Source organism: Panthera pardus, unplaced genomic scaffold (genome assembly GCF_024362965.1).
Source record: "Panthera pardus isolate Hobbes unplaced genomic scaffold, ASM2436296v1 HiC_scaffold_13, whole genome shotgun sequence".
Lineage (NCBI taxonomy): Eukaryota > Metazoa > Chordata > Mammalia > Carnivora > Felidae > Panthera > Panthera pardus.
The window spans coordinates 43,134,355-43,152,183 of NW_026526688.1; the positions used below are offsets into that span (position 1 = coordinate 43,134,355).

General features: G+C 32.9%; 1 protein-coding gene across 2 annotated transcripts in view; it reads right to left on the reverse strand.

Annotated features, from left to right (window-relative positions):
- Positions 1–3,773: 3,773 nt before the first annotated feature.
- Positions 3,774–17,829, reverse strand: part of ADAM2 (ADAM metallopeptidase domain 2) — a 135,391-nt gene continuing 121,335 nt past the window's right edge. Inside the window, exons 17-21 of one of the 2 annotated variants that reach the window (XM_019440716.2) lie at positions 14,897–14,974; positions 14,527–14,668; positions 5,820–5,979; positions 4,550–4,609; positions 3,774–4,146 (exon numbers count right to left, since the gene is read on the reverse strand). In XM_019440716.2, the coding sequence (XP_019296261.1) occupies positions 4,576–4,609; positions 5,820–5,979; positions 14,527–14,668; positions 14,897–14,974 (414 nt within the window). In that variant the 3' untranslated portion in view covers positions 3,774–4,146; positions 4,550–4,575. Of the gene's footprint in view, positions 4,147–4,549; positions 4,610–5,819; positions 5,980–14,526; positions 14,669–14,896; positions 14,975–17,829 lie in introns of those variants that run through there. The other variant, XR_008421606.1, reaches the window with a different exon arrangement.

Below are 17,829 nucleotides of genomic sequence, written 5' to 3' on the forward strand. Positions count from 1 at the left end.
AAACAGGCATTGCACCATCATCTCCTGAGCCAAGAGATCATGACCTGAACTGAATTCAAGAGTCAGATGCTTAACCAACTGAGGCACCCCTCAGTTATGTAAATTCTAGCAAAGAACTAGCTCCTAGTTTCATTGAGATGTTCTACTGACTTTTTTAAATTTTGGTATCATTTCTGCTTTAGTCTTTATTATTTCCCTCTTTCTGCTGGTTTTGGGCTTTATTTGCAGCTCCTTTAGGTGTAAAGTTAGGTTGTGTATTTGAGACTTTTCTTCCTTCTCAAGGAAGACCTGAATTGCTATATACTTCCCTCTTATGACTGCCTTTGTTGCATCCCAAAGGTTTTTGACTATCATGTTTTCATTTTCATTGGATTCCATGTATTGTATTAATTTCCATGTATTGTTGGGCTTTCCAAAAAAAATTATTTTGTTTGAATTTTGTGTGGGGCCCAAAATAAGAGAAGGTTCTGCAACAGGTACAGGCTTCAAATCAAGCTGCTTTATCACTTGGGCCATATGATCCAACATATTCCATGATGGTTGAAGTGTCAGTTGCAGGTAGGGATGCTCTTTGGAGCCTTTCGCAGACTCCACAGATGCATATCATAATGCAGGTCTTTAGGATTTTGGAGGAAATCCCTGCCATAACCTATAGATAACTACTTTCTTTTTCAGAAACAGCTCTTGACCTGCTGCTGGGTCTTTGTAGAGATTGAATTCCTGACCATGGTCCACCGACTTACCATACAACCTCAGCTTCCTATCATGAACTGAGTGTTTTCTGACCCACCAAGCCATGAAATTAATCATGCACAACAGCACTCCATCATCAAATGTAAATACTAATAACATGATCAGGCCCAAGCAGGCCCTGAAGGCAGAGGTAAGTTACATAAATAAGTGGCTTAAATGCTCATGGTCCCCTCTATTGCCACACTGCCTTGTCTCTCCCTCCAAGTTTATACTTATGGCCTTATGGGGTTTATTTACCATTAGCTGAAGAAAGAGAAGACGTGGACCTAGTTTACAGATGATTCTGCACAGTATGCAAGAACCACTAGAAAATGGAGAGCTAAAACACTACAGTCTTTCTCTTGGACATTCCTGAAGACAGCAGTAAAAGGAAACCCTCCCAAGAGGAAATAACTTCAGGCAGTGTACTTAGTTGTGAACTTTTCTTGGAAGGAGTAATACCATGACATGTAATTGAATATTGATTCATGGGCTGTAGCCAACGGGTTAGTTGGATGGTCAAGCACTTGAAAGGAAGAGAAGTGGGAAATTGGTGACAGAGAAATTTGGGGAAAACTTTAATAGATATAATTCTCTGAAAAGGCAAAAAAAGTGAAGATAGTTGTGTCCCAAGTGGTTTTTAACTAAATGGGGAACTCAGCAGAGAAGTTAATAATTTTAATAATCAGACGGAGAGGACGACTCATTCTGTGGATACTAGTCAGCCTATTTCTCTAATCACACCTATTCTTTCTGAAAGGGCTCATGAACAAAGTGGTCATGGTAACAGAGATGGAGGTTATGATTTGGCTCAACAACATGAACTTCCACTCACCAAGCCCTACATGGTTACAATCACTGCTGAGTGCCTAATCTGCCAGCAGCACAGGTTAATTTTGTCAGGTGTAGCACCATTTTCTAGGATGATCAGCCAGATAGAAAACTAGTGACAGGTTGATTACATTGGACCACTTCCATCATGGAAGGGACAATGTTTTTCTTTATTGGAATAGAGTCTTGCTATGGATTTTTATTTGCTTTCCCTACATGCAGTTCTTCTGCCAAAACTATCCTCCATGGAATTATAGAATTCCTTACCTATCATTATGTTTTCTACTCAGCATTTCTTCTGATCAAGGAACTAACTTCAGAGAAAAAGAAGTGTGGCAATGATCCTGGGCTCATGGAATTCACTAGTTCCCCACTATCCTGAAGCAACTGACTTGACTGAAATGGCCTTTTGAACACTCAGTTACACCATCAGCTAGGTGGCAATATCTTTTGGGGCTGAGATAAAGTTCTCTACAAGACTGTTTATGCTCTGAATCAGTGTTCATATATGGTGCTATTTCTCACATAACCAGGATTCATGGGTCCAGGAATTGAAGGGTGGAAATATAAATGGGACCATTCATTATTACCCCAAGTGACCCACCAACAAAATGTCTGTTTCTTGTTTCCATGACTTTATGCTGTGCTGGCCTAGAGGTCTTATTCTCAGAAGGAGAAATGCTTTCATGAGGAGACACAACAATGATTCCTTGAGAAGGAGATTGGAATTTTTCAGGATTTCTCTTAGTATTACCATGCCCTATAATTAAAGCCAATAGAAAACTACCACAACAGGACTGCTAATGGTCCAGACCCTTCAGAAGTGAAGGTTTTGGTCACCAAACCATCCCAGGTGCTTTCTGAGGTCAAAGAGAAAACAGAATGGGTCGTAAAAGAATGTAGTTGTAACTACCAGCTACAACCACATGACAGTTACAAAAGTGAAGACTGTAATGTCATGAGTGTTTCCTCCTTATAATGTCATAAGTACATTTTTGTGTGTATATATACATATCTTAAGCAAGTATCTTTGTTTTCTTTCCTCCCTTACTCTCTTATAGCGTAAGACATTTTGACTTTATGTCAGTATTTAAGTATTGCTGTTTTTAAATCATAGTATTTAAGTTAAAAGATATCAGGAGAATAGTGAACATCATTCAAGGATTTTATCTACTTTTCTGGGCAAGGAATTAGTGCATTTTTGTTTGTATTCAGTATACTTATATCACATTATAGTTATGATATTTGGAGAATAAGTATATGATTGCAAGTTGAGCAGGGATAGACTTGTGATGATTAATTTTATACGTTAACTTACGAACCACCAGAAATCTGATAAATCATTATTTCTGGTTGTGTCTGTGAGTGTATCTCTGGAGGAGATTAGCATTTTAATCAAAAGATTGAGTGAAGATTAACCTCATCAATGGAAGTAGGTATTATTCAATCTTTTGAGAAACTGATTAGAAAGAAAGAAAAAAAGACAGAGAAAGGATGAATTTGCGTTATGTTTAAGCTAAGACATCCATCTTCTCCTGCCTGGGACATGCATTGGCATTCCTGGTTCTCAATTTTTGAAGTCATACCTAAACTTAGACCATGGGCTTTCCAAGTCTCCAGCTTTCACACACCCATACTAAATTTCACTATGACCTTCCCTGGTTCTCCACGTTCCACATAGTAGATCATTGGATTTTTTGGCCCCCATAAATATATGAGCCAATTCCTATAACAAATCTTCTCATTATCTATCTACATTATCTATCTACATTAGATATCTATCTATCTATCTAATTAATCCCTCTCTCTCTATATCATCTATCTATAATATATCTACCTACCTATCTATCATCTATCTGTCATCTCATCATCAATCATTGATATTCTATTCATTCTGTTTCTCTGGAGAACCTTGACTAATGCATTTTTTTATTATAACTTACTCTTAAGAATAAACATTTTCATTATAATTTTCTTTAACTCTATGAATGCTTTCACTATTAAAGTTGATCAAGCTTTTTTTTGTATAAGGTTTTTTATATAAATTTCCATGGTATCTTTCCATTCTTTACCTTGAACCTTTATATAACTGAGGTACATCTTTTGTGAGCAGCATATAATTGAGAATTATTTCCAAATCATTGTTTTTTGATTGGCAATGGACCTGACTATAATGTAACTACATAGCATTGCAATTTAAAATATAATAGTGACCTTTAATCATGACATTAGATTTATTATAACCTTTCTTTATCTCATGCCTACTGCTTAACAGAGTTAGTGCATACTAACAATTAGTATAACTTCAAAAATAAATATATAATATAAAAATTCATAAATATGACTTTCTTACAAATAATTCATCTGTAGAATTTTATATGTAACTATAAATTTATATTACATTTGTTATATGAGAAATCTTCTATCTTTTCTTGTTAGATCAGAACCATAACATGCAGGTTTTGAATCCCAATCAGGCAATGCAGGTAACTGCGGTTTGTTTTGTTTTTGTTTTTTGTTTTTTTTTTTGTTTGTTTTTGTTTTTGTTTTTTTCTTTTTTTCTGTCCATCGAAGATAATTATTCTGGAAGAATAAATGAAAGGGAAAAAGTTACCTGTTTGACCAATCAAGTTAAAAATGATTAATTCAACAAATAGCATGGGGTTACCCTTATTATAGAGTTCTATCATGTTATTTATTTTTAACCAACTTAATACACAAATGCTCAAAGATTAAATGTTATAAGACACAAATTTAAAACATCACACTGCAAATAAATTTTTAAATGAAAATTGGAAAGTCATTTATAGTTTACAATGCCTATGACATAGTTTACAATATTGAAAAATATTTTTGAATTCAATTTTTATTCTATGTAGCAATATATCACCATTAAATATATATTATATTATTTAAATTTATCTAATACATTAAATTTTCTGTTTCTCTGTCTCTACCTTTCACTCTTACATTATTTTATACTCACTGTGATATGATGGATTGTTTTCCTGGCTACTCCCTAGGTTCACTCTCACTTTCAAGTTGCCTATATATTTCAAAATAAATATAATCACTTAAAATTATATTTTCTTCAAGACTGTTCCACAAAACTCTGTATACACTTTCAATATTGATACAGCTTTGAATTCCTATCTAGGATCTGAGACTAAGCACTCCTTAAGAATATATTACCACTGAGAACACTGATCAATTAGTAATCAAGATTAACAAGAGAAAAAATACATTAATATAAATTTACCTAAAAATGAATGCATAATTTTCATATTAATAACACTATTAGCTAAATAACATTAAGCTTTCTTGTGATTCATCTTCTGCCATATTTATTTCTATGAATTTTACCAGCTACTTTCTCTCCCAAAGATATTTGGTATCATTTTTCCACAATAAAGTCACCAAACATATGAATATCCTTTCAAATTGAATTATGTTAACTATTTTACACCCTGCATATTATTTCAGAAATGTTACATAACATTTTCAAATCATTTCTGTGAAATGTATTCTCTTTTATTTATATTATCTTATGAACTTTAAATATTTTAATAAAATTTAATGTTTATTAAGTAAAATGAATAGCAACACAGAACCCAAAGGCACAAATTATTTTAAAGCAATTCCTCTGAAGAAAAGTAACACAAGTATAATATTTATTTTTATTTTTGAAGCATATTTTCAGATGTTTCTAAGGTTTTTTAATGAAAACTTATTTTATTTTTTCTGAAGATTAGCCTTGACTATAATCTTGATATTTCAGTCTACTATTTATTAACTTTTAATCTTTTCAACCTTTGGTTGCCTAACTTTCAATTTATTTAACAGTCTAAAAGACTAATTACTCTTTTAGATTTCTCTGTTTCTTTTTAATAAAATAGTATGCACAAAATACTTTGAAATATATAAATAATAAAAATAAAGTAATAATGTTTAATACATATTTAATAATTAAGATCAAATAATAAAAAGAGGTAGATAAACATTAACTAAAAATAGTTTCCACTTAAATTTATCCCAACAGAGTTCAAGTTGTTACAATATTAAAATTCCTGACCTTTTAAATATTCTATTTATTATGCACTATACTGATTATTAATATATTAAGTATTATATTTTACATGAAGATAAAAATTAAATCTGAATTATTATTTACATCATCATGCTGTTATTTATTAATAGGTCATATATACGCCAAAAAATTATAAAAAGAATGAATCTTAAATATGAAATCAATATACTCATCGCTTGTATACTCCTCAGTTCTCCATTTGTTTCTTTGGAAATAAACTTTTACCAGTGCGGCAATCAGTAAACAGAGAATAATGAAAAAAGGAATGAGTAGGAAAAATGGCCATCTTGTAGGTTTGGAATGATAAGCATTTTCAATGTAGCGTCTTTCTAGGAGAGAAAACACCAGTGATTTGAAAGCAATTACCAGGAATATAATAAAGACATTTCTTAAAGGGGTCTATCCACCAAGATCTAACAACTGTAAATATTTATGCCCCCAACGCTGAGACACTAAAATATGTACATCAATTTGTCACAAACATAAAGAAAATCATTGATAATAATACAATGCTATAAATGGGGACTTTAACACCCCACTTAAAACAATGGACAGATTACCTAAGTAGAAAATCAATAAGGAAACAATGGCTTTGAATGACACACTGTACCAAATAAACTTAACAGATATATTAAGAACATTTCATCCTGAAGCAGCAGAATACCTATTCTTCTCCAGTGAACATTTAACATTCTCCAGAATAGATAGCATACTGGTTCAATTCTCAGCCCTCAACAAGTACAAAGAGATCAAGCTCCTACCATGTGTATTTTCTTACCACAACACTATGAAACTTGAAATCACAAGAAAAATTTTAGAAAGAACAGAAATATTTGGATATTAAAGAACATTCGACTAAAATATGAGTGGGTTAACCAAGAAATTAAAGAGGAAATTAAAAAGTACATTAAAGCCAATGAAAATGAAAACACAATAGTTCAAAATTTTTGGGATACAGCTAAGGCAGTCATAAGAGGGAATTATATAGCAATCCAGGCCTTCCTAAAGAAGGAAGAAATGTCTCAAACACACAAGCTAACTTTATACATAAAGCTGCTGGAAAAAGAACAGCAAATAAAGCCCCAAACCAGCAGAAGAAGGTAAATAATAAAGATTAGAGCAGATCAAAGATATGAAAAAAGATAGTACAGGGGTGCCTGGGTGGCTCAGTTGGTTAAGCCTCCTACTTCAGCTCAGGTTATGGTCTCTCAGTTTGTGAGTGTGAGCCCCACATTGGGCTCTGTGCTGACAGCTCGTAGCCTGAAGCCTGCTTTGGATTCTGTGTTTCCCTCTCTCTCTCTGCCCCTCCCCCGCTCATGTGCATGCTCTCTCTCTCAAAATGAGTAAACATTTTTTTTAATTAAAAAAAAATAGAACAGATCAACAAAACTAGGAGCTGGTTCTTTGAAAGAATTAACAAAATTGATAAACCTTTAACCAGATTTATCAATTAAATAAGAAAGGACCCAAAATAAATAAAATCATGAATGAAAGAGATCACAGCCAACACCACAGAAATACAAACAATAACAAGAGAATATTATGAGCAACTATATGACAAATAGAGCAATCTGGAAGAAATGGATAAATTCCTAAAAACAAATAAACTACCAAACTGAAACAGGAAAAATAGAAAATTTGAACAGACCCATAATCAGTAAAGGAATTGAATCAGTAATCAAAATCTCCAAACAAACAAGAGTTCAGTATGAGATGGCTTCTCGGGGGAATTCTACCAAACATTTAAAGAAAGTCTAGTAACTATTCTTTTGAAGCCATTCCAAAAATACACATGGAAGGAAAACTTCCAAACTCATTCTATTAAGCCAGAATTACCTTGATTCCAAAAACCAAATACTCCACTGAAAAGGAGAATTACATACTAATTTCCCCAATTAATATGGGTGCAAAAATTCTCATATTAGCAAAAAAATCCAACAATACATTAAAATCATTATTCACCACAATCAAGTAGGATTTATTCCTGGGCTGCAGGGATGGTTCAATATCCACAAATCAATCAATATGACACAACACATTATTAAAAATGTATAAGAACCACATAATCCTCTCAATAGATGGAGAAAAAAACATTTGACAAAACACAGCATCATTTTTTGATAAAAAACCCTCAAGAAAGTAGGGATATAAGGAACATACCTCATTATCATAAAGACCAAATATGAATGACCCACAGCTAATATCACCCTCAATTGGGAAAAACTGAGACCTTCCCCCTAAGATCAGGAACACAACAAGGTTTTCCATTCTCACCACTGTGGTTCAACATGGTACTGGAAGTCCTAGCCTCAGCAATCAGATAACACAAAGAAAAAAAAAAGGCATACAAACTGTCAAGGAAGAAGTCAAACTTTCACTCTTTGCAGATGACATGATACTCTACATGAAGAAAACCTGAAGAACACCACAAAAAAAAATTGCTAGAACTGATCCAGGAATTCAGCAGTCACAGGATATAAAGTCAACAGACAGAAATCAGTTGCATTTATATACACCAATAATGAAGTAACAGAAAGAGATATTAAGGAATCGCTCCCATTTACAATTACACCAAAAACCATAAAATACCAAGGAATAAATTCAACCAAAGAGGTAAAATATCTATATGCTGAAAACTATAGACAGCATATGAAAGAAATTGAAGAAGACACCAAAAAAATGGAAAAATATGCCATGGTCATGGACTGAAAAACAAATATTGTTAAAATGTTGATACTACCCAAAGCAGTCAACACATTCAGTGCAATCCCTAGCAAAAAAACACAAGCGTTCTTTACAGGGCTACAACAAACAATTCTAAAATTTGTATGGAACCAGAAAAGACCCCGAATAGCCAAAGTAATGTTGAAAAAGGAAACCAAAGCTGGAGGCATCACAATCCCGGACTTCAAGCTGTATTACAAAGCTGTAATCATGAAGACAGTATGGTACTGGCACAAAACGGACACATAGATCAGTAGAACAGAATAGAAAACCTAGAAATGGACCCAACTAATCATTGACAAAGCAGTAAAGAGTATCCAATGATAAAAAGATAGTCTCTTTAGGAAATAGTGTTGGGAAAACTGGACCATGACAGGCAGAAGAATGAAACTGGACCACTTTCTTACAGCATACACAAAAAAATAAATTTACCATGGATAAAGACCTAAATGTGAGACAGGAAACCATCAGAACCCTAAAGGAGAAAACAGGCAACAACCTCTTTGACCTCGGCTGCAGCATCTTCTTACTAGGTATATCCTGGAGGCAAGGGAAACAAAAGCAAAAATGAACTATTGGGACCTCGCCAAAATAAAATGTTTCTGCACAGTGAAAGAAACAATCCTTTTAGCAAAGCTAAAAGGCAACCAACGGAATGGGAGAAGATATTTGCAAATGACATATCAGATAAGGGATTAGTATCCAAAATCTATAAAGAACTTATCAAAACCCAACACCCAAAAAACAAACCAGTGAGGAAATGGGCAAAAGACATGAATAGACACTTTTCCAAAGAAGACATTCAGATGGCTAATAGACACATGAAAAGATGCTCATCACTCATCATCAGGGATGTACAAATCAAAACCACAATGATATATCACCTCACACCCACAGAATGGCTGAAATTAACGACTCAGGCAACAACAGATGTTCGTGAGCATGCAGCGAAAGGGGAGACATTTCTGCATGTTGGTGAGAATGCAAACTGGTGCAGCTACTCTGGCAAACACTATGAAGGTCCCTCAAAAAATTAAAAATAGAGCCATCCTAGGACCGAGCAATTGCACAATTAGGAATTGATCCAAAGGATACAAAAATGCCCTATGAAAGGCCTTATGCACCCCAATGTTTATAGCAGCGCTATCAACAATATCCAAATTATGGAAAGAGCCAAATGTCCATTGACTAATGAATGGATAAAGATGTAGTATATATATACAATAGAGTATTACTCGGCAATCAAAAAGAAGGAAATCTTGCCATTTGCAACAACATGGATTGAACTACAATGTAATGTTAACTGAAAAGTCAGTCATAAAAAGACAAATATCATATGTGGAACTTAAGAAACAAAACAGATGAACATAGAAGAAGGAAAGGAAAAGTAAGATAAAAACAGAGAGGGAAGCAAACTCTTAAATACAGACAACAAACTGAAGGTTGCTGGCAGGATGTTGAGTGGGGGGATGGGTTAAATGTGTGATGGACATTAAGGAGGGCACTTGTTGGGATGAGCACTGGGTGTTATATGTAAGTGATGAATCACTAAATTCTATTCTTGAAATCATTATTACACTATATGTTAACTAACTTTAATTGAATAAATAAATAAGTAAGTAAATAAAATTTCTGGAGAGTCATTTAAAAAATAAATCATTTCTATATTTTAATATGACTATTAGCATAAAATTTTTAAACTTTTATAGTTTTATAAATTAACATGTTTTTAAATGAAGTAGATAGGTTTATAGCATCAGTGCCCCCCAAATTTTTTCTAACTTCTATAATAGTCCTATCCTTTGCTATTTATACTCAGAACTCTTTATTCTGTAGTTTCTCTTCAGAACTGTTTGATAATATAGATGAATAGAAAGTGTGACCCCTGTGGAGAGCAGAAGCAGTCTTTCTCAATACTCTATTTTTATTAAGAAATACTGTACATGTGATAAAATTTTCATGAGTTCCAAAATACCTTTCTTGTATTGTATTGTATTGTATTGTATTGTATTGTATTGTATTGGTATGTATTTTCATGTCTTGTCTAAGAAATTATTGCTTATTCCAAGGTCATGTAGAAATTTCCCTGCTTCCTGAGGTACCTGGGTGGCTCAGTCGGTTAAGCTTCCGACTTTGGTTCAGTTCATGATCTCACAGTTCGTGGGCTCTGTGCTGACAGCTCAGTGCCTGGAACCTACTTCAGATTCTGTCTCCCTCGCTCTCTGCCCCTCCCCCACTCATGCTCTGTCTCTCTCTCTCTCTCTCAAAAATAAATAAACATTTAAATTGTTTTTTAAAATTCCCCTGCTTTCCTCATGAAGATATATAGTTTTCATTTATGCATTTAGATTTATGATTTATTTCATATAAATTGGCAAGTTGAGATTTTAAGGATCAATGGTCTTATGTAGATATTCAATTGTTACAATACAATGTTTTGAAATGATTTTTATTCATTGAACTATCTTTGTATCTTCCTTGAAAAAAATGTTTAACCATATATCAAGACTCCCTATTCCATATTCCATATCATTGATCTGTTTGTATATCTATCCATTACCAATGCCACACTGTCTTCATTAACATAACTATATTTAAATCTGTAATATACTAAATTCAATATAAGGGAAATAGACTAAGCTTTTTTTCAGAGTGGGTTGTTTTTTTTTAATTAATTAATTAATTAATTTTTTTGGCTATTCTGAGCACTTTTGCAAATATTTTAGAATCAAATATTAATATATAAAAAGTTGCATGCTCTTATGATTGGGTTTTTTAATCTATAGATTTGGTGAGAATCTTAAAATAATAAACCTGGTGTACATGGTAAATTTCTCAACTTATTTTTATGTTTAACATCTGTCTGCATTTCTGTTTTAGTTTCAGTGTAAAGATATTATACATATTTTGTTAAATTTATTTCCAAAATATTATATTTTTATAATAGTGTAAATAGTACTAATTATAAGTTGGTTTCCATTTACTGCTGTTATTATAAAACAATACTAACTTTTGAACATTATTTCCTCTGATCTTTCAAAATATATTACTTCTAGAAGTGTTTTATAGATCCCTTAGGATTTAATATTGTACTTAACTACAACATATGCAGTCTCATTTCATCCTTTCTGATAATAATCTTTATGTTCTTGATTTCTTGTTTTTTGTTATTGCACTAGCTAGGATGGCTAGGATTTATGGGAAAATGTTGAATAGGTATGGTGAGAGCATAATTTGTTCCCCTGCTTTGAATTTTTTTTTGTTTTAAAAACAATGTACTTCATCATAAGTTGTATTAGGTACATTTTCTATTGATGCTGTTTATCAGATTGATCAAGTTTACTTCTGTCAGTTCGCTGTTTTTTAAAAAAAATCATAAATAGGTGTTGAATTTTTTGTCAAATGATTTTTATGCATCACATGAGAAAATCGTATACTTTTTAAAAATAATTTCATTAATTTGATGAATTCCACTGATTGACTTTCAAGTGATACAGGAGACTTGCATTTCTAAGATAAATCCCAATTAGTCCAGATTACTATCCTTTTAATATAGATAGCTATAGAATATGCTAATATATTGGTAAGAATGTTTACATCTGTTTTTATAAAAGATGTTTTTCTGTAACTTTATCTATGTTAACTTACTTGTCTGGATTTGGTATCAGGGTTATATTTTCCTTATACAACGAGGTGATAAAAGTCCTTCCTACCAGTTTTTTGAAGATGGTATTTCTTCCTTGCAAAAATTTTCTGGATTTAACTTGTGAAAACATCTATTTCTAGAGTTGGGGTGGGGGGCTGGTTATTTTTGTTGGTATTGATATTTAAAAATTATAAACCCACAGGCTAAAGAAATTTTAATTCTGGTTTCTTGGTTATATCTTTGATTTATAATTCCTTTTCCATAGGAATAGCCATTTTTACAACTGAATAGCTTTATCAGCCTTGTTTCTTGCCCATAACTAATTGGGACTCAAAGAATTTATGTACTATTTTGATCACTTTTAGTCTGAGCTGATACAATTCCTTTAAAATGTGTGGGCTTCTTGTGTGTCAAATAAAAAGTACACCCCATTAATCAAAGGAAAAGTCATGCCCACAAATCTTTTTGAGATAACATTTTTTCTATATTGGACCCTGGTGAGGCTGCTATGAGATAACTTATTCAACATTCTTCATAGCCTTACTTTTTCAGAGTTTTTAGAAGCATTCTAATACAACACTTAGAAGAGCTTTTGCATAGATAAGATCTATAAAATGCATCACTTTGGGTTTTTTTAGGATTTAAAAGAGTCTTACAGTCACATGCTTGACTTAATTAACTGATGTCAAATTTTATTGTTCAATATCTCAGATTTAGTTTTTAGCCATTTCTCTCAATAAGCATGTTTTGTTGGAAGAGTCTAAGGATGAGAATATTTTATTTTCAAACTAAACCAAACCAAAACAAAACACAAAATCCTGTCTTTTATATTTGATCTACATTTTACTTGAGAATTGAAATGTGTCTTCATTAATTATTATTCTCTTCTCATACTTTATCATAGGCAAATTAAATCACCTACTGGAAATCTTTACAATCTACCTGGAAATCTTGCTGACCAGAACCATAAATTCTATTTTCCATATTGTCACAGGCAACAGTGATGCCAAACAATTTGCCACTTTATAATAAATTTCCTTATTTCTCCAATTTCTAATAACATGTTTTAAAGCTATCTTCGAATTGCTCACCAACAGTATTCTCAAGACAATTTCAACATATACCAAAAGTCTTCAACAGTTTCCTAGATGACTTTCTACCTTCCATGTACCATCCAATTCCAAAGCTAATGCCATATGTCTTGGATTCCTTTTATATAAATACACTGTCTGGTTACCAAATTGTTTTCTATTATAGATAGAAAGATGTGCAGAAAACTTTACCCAAACATAGAAATTTAAAACAATCATTTAATTTTTGTGCATCATAAATTTGGGGAATTCATATTTTGTGTCTCAATGTAGTCAAATTTCAAATAGGGAAGATGATTTTCAACAGAATGAGCATTCCAACAATGAGAGTTGCAAGAATTGGTATTCTAAAAAACCCAGTCAGAATCTCACTTCTATACATTTTATTGATCAGTTATACCACTAAAGTCAACCTGGACTCAATGAAAGAAGTGGTCTCTTCTGATTATTGGTGAAATGACATGTGTGTGCATGGACAAAAGCAATAAATTACAGCTGATTTGAAGATAAGTTACTGCAAACTAATTGTTCTACAGAATGGAAACAGTTTGAAATGCATTAAGTATACTCTAATGTTTTTAACTTACCAATCTATTACCATATGGCAAACACTGGAATGAATGTGGAAATGTTAAGAACTACCTCTAGCTCAAAATCTGGGAAAAGCTGCTTTAATTATCTGAAATTTAGGTTTTTATATTAAGACTGTCCCTAATCATCATTGGATATGCTTGGCTTACTCTAAAATCCATCTTCTTTGAAGAAAAATTGTAGGAAACTACATTTTCTAAGAACTCCAGACTTCTAGTTATATTAGGCTAACAGGAGTAACTGAAAAACTTTTGGAGGGTCAGAATAGTCAAATTATTTATAGTATTTAACCCCTGTCTCTGCACCATCTCCCATAGTGGCTTATATGCTCTAGAACTCTTCATGATAGATAGTACCTCTGCTTGTGATCTACATGCTGGTATGTAACCCTGACCATAGTTACAAGTCATGCTAGATGGCTCAGATTTTGGTACTAGTAATACTACCTCCTTTCATTGTCCCTCCAACTGCTGAAGTGATAGTGGATTCCTGTGTTGCTTAAAGATTCTCCAATTGGCTTTCATCTCTGCCATTGTGTGTTGCCTGATGCCTTATGTTGAATTCCTTCTGTGTGAAGGGCTAAAGTGATTTTTGTTTTTCTGCCTGGGCTTTTACTGATATGCCTTATATATAATATATGTTACCTATGTTATATTACTCTCTACAAGTAAAATATAAACTTTCCTCATATGATTTATTATTTAAGGCCATATCTAATCTAAATATAGATTATAGACAACTAGATAAAATATTATTTATTTTATTAAATTTAATAAGTTAAAATGTAGTTTTAGTTATGTTTTCAATTTTTTATTAATACTTACCAGAACTGTCAAGGCCAGCAGCTTCTTGAGGCGGAAAATTTCCACTGTCAACACTCCCACCAGTCCATGCATCATCACTAGTTTCACAATTAGGAGGCAAATATGAAGGGTTACAGTGACAGTTCTTTTTATTATTGCATACCTGAAACCAGGAGAAATATCATCTTTTAAGATAAGAGCTATAATTATTTGTGTTCCAGTAGAATTTTAAAATAATACTTAGGTCAAATGAGGCCAATATTCTTATGTGGTTTATGAGTATATAAACGTGTGTGTGTGTGTGTGTCTGTGTTTGTGTGTTCAGTTATGTGTTTACTTTCTAGTATTACTCTCAGTGATTTCTATTCTCACATCACATTACTGAACTTACACCACGTTCATTGCATTTTCCTGGAGTACAATCATAATTCAAATATCCAGCATCTACACATTCTTTATTCTTGCAAACCTGAAAAGAAAATAAGCCAAAGTAAAATAACTGAAATAACATCTATATTTGACATTTCATTAAAAGAATTCTCTACGATACTGATATAAAAGGTATTTATTTAATAAGTGTTAACACACTAGCAATAAGTTGATTAATTTATAGTACTGTTTCCAGCACTAGATGAGACTCTGATTATCTGATAGTCAAGAAAACAACAGAAGTATCTTCTCTTCTTGTGCTGGTATAAAAGACATCAAATAAATAAAAGTGAAGATAACTATGTCATAAATACTATAATGAAAAAAGCACAGGGAATTTATCTGATATATGGGAATAGTTTAATCTTATCAAACCTCTTATCAACCCCAGATGTTGAAAAAGACTTAGGCAAGGATAGAAATGAAAGACAAAGTACTTATAGGAAAAGAAATAATATTTAAAATGACCCTACACTGAGGGGAGCCTGGGTGGCGCAGTCGGTTAAGCGTCCGACATCAGCCAGGTCACGATCTCGCGGTCCGTGAGTTCGAGCCCCGCGTCAGGCTCTGGGCTGATGGCTCGGAGCCTGGAGCCTGCTTCCGATTCTGTGTCTCCCTCTCTCTCTGCCCCTCCCCCGTTCATGCTCTGTCTCTCTCTGTCTCAAAAATAAATAAACGTTAAAAAAAAAAAATAATAAAATAAAATAAAATGACCCTACACTGAAAGATAATACAAAACTTTTGAGAAATATTAACAGCAGTGTAGCTGGTACACAGAGAACAACCATTTAATCATGAATTCACTAAATAATTGAGTCCTACAGCGTGCCTGTCCTGAGAAAAAACCAGTGAACAAAAAAATCTCATTTTGTTCATATTGCAGTGAAAGATATAGAAATGCACAAATAAAAAGGCCAAATGTGATGTGACAGTAACTGTAAGAGCAGGATTGTGCAGGGTCTTACATTATTTTTTTAAAGTTTATTTATTTATTTTGAGAGAGAGAGAGAGAGAGAGGGAGAAAGCACAAGTGGGGCAGGGGCAGAGAGAGAGGAGAGAGGAGGAATCCCAAGCAGGTTCCACATTGCCAGTGTGGAGTCCGCTGTGGAGCTCCATTTCATGAACTGTGAGATCATGACCTGAGCCAAAGTCAGATGCTCAAACGACACAGTCACCCAGGAGCCCGTGGGGCCTTACGTTCTTAAGCAGAAAGATGGCCTATAACCTGCAAGCAATTGGTTGTTTTTAGAGATTTCATGGAAGATGGAGAGCTGATAAAAATACGTTTTGGAAAAAAGGATGGAAAAGGCAATAGAAAATGTTGAGAGACAAATTAGGACACCTTACGGTAGTCCAGAAAATGATAACCATAGAGTGAAATTGAGTGGTAATGGTGTAATGAAAACTCATGGTTCTATTTGAGGTATCATTAAAAAGTTTAATACACTTAATTTTAATGATAAATTGATTTTATTGGAGGATGAAAAGAAAGATGGGTCAATGACACCAAGGTTTCTGGTTTATATAACACTCGTAGTAGTAGTATGATTGATTGAGGTAGGGAAAGCTATGCAGAAAGCTCAAAAGTTTAGCAGTTATTTTTTGAGACTTCTTTCAACTTCTTTCAACTATGCTTAATATTTTTAAAATATTTAAACATTTATTGACCTTATGAAAAGTCTCTGAGTGACATGGCAAACCAAAGAACATGTAACTGGAAATATTATTTTTATAAAAATGTTTTCTAAATATTGTCAGTATTTCTTTGGGAGTCTCTTCTTAAAAATATATAATAATAATATACTAATTTTTAAAACCAGACAATGAATCTTCCCAAAAAAGGTTTTGCTAAACATGGTGAGTATGAAATAACACATTATTAAAGGTGTCTGATAATTTTGGCAACCCATACCTCTGTTTAAGAAGGAAATATACTTATTATAAATTGATGACCAGGCTATTCTGAGGGGTTTGGGTAAAAGAACAAAAGTTCTAGCTGTGGATACAGACTAGTGTTGCTATTGTTAGAAATATATCTGTTTTGTTACAATGATGCTTTACCACCTAACTAGCACTTGGGCAGAGAAGTTAAATAAATAATTTGCAGAGCTGTTGTCAAGAAGAAGATAAACATAACTCTCATAAGCATTAAATAAATTATTTCAACCAGAGAAGAAAAAAGTTGAGAAGCCATTGTTGGTATTATGAGTATTCTATTTGTGCAATGAAAAAAAGTTTTTTGGCTTTAACATGCTTACTTCAGTTGTACCATGCAGAAAGGCTAGGAAAAAATACCATCCAAAGTGGGGAGCTAGCTACAAAATCACAGAAGTTTTTTATCACCATATTATAATATAATATAATATAATATAATATAATATAATATAATATAAAGAAAACAATGGTTCCTCACCAAACACTTTGAAACAGATTTTTTGAAAATTTGGTTTGTAATAAGAAAACTGATGCAGTTTCCTATTCTTGTCACTATGCTAGAGTAGGATTCTGTAGAAACCTTCTTGTACAGAGGACTTAAAATAGTGAGTAAATTATGTGCACATATTCCTTGAAAAGAACACATGACTGTACCAGAGATAAAGTGAAAACAATTTTAAGTTCACAAAAGTTAAAATGAGACAATATGATTCCACAAAAGTAACCAAAAGCTGAAGCCAGTATTCCTCTACAGGCCATCAGTGACCAAGCAAATAGACTTTAAGTGATCATGTTTACCCTGTACAAGTGACAGAATTATAAGCAGGTTTTACTAAATACTGAAAAAATAATCTGGATAGAGGCATCAACAGAATGGTGCATTAGAAAGTCCAAAGTTCTTGTTCTATCTTGGAGATATTTTAAAAATAAGAAGGAAAGCTGGCTAAAATAACCAATAAG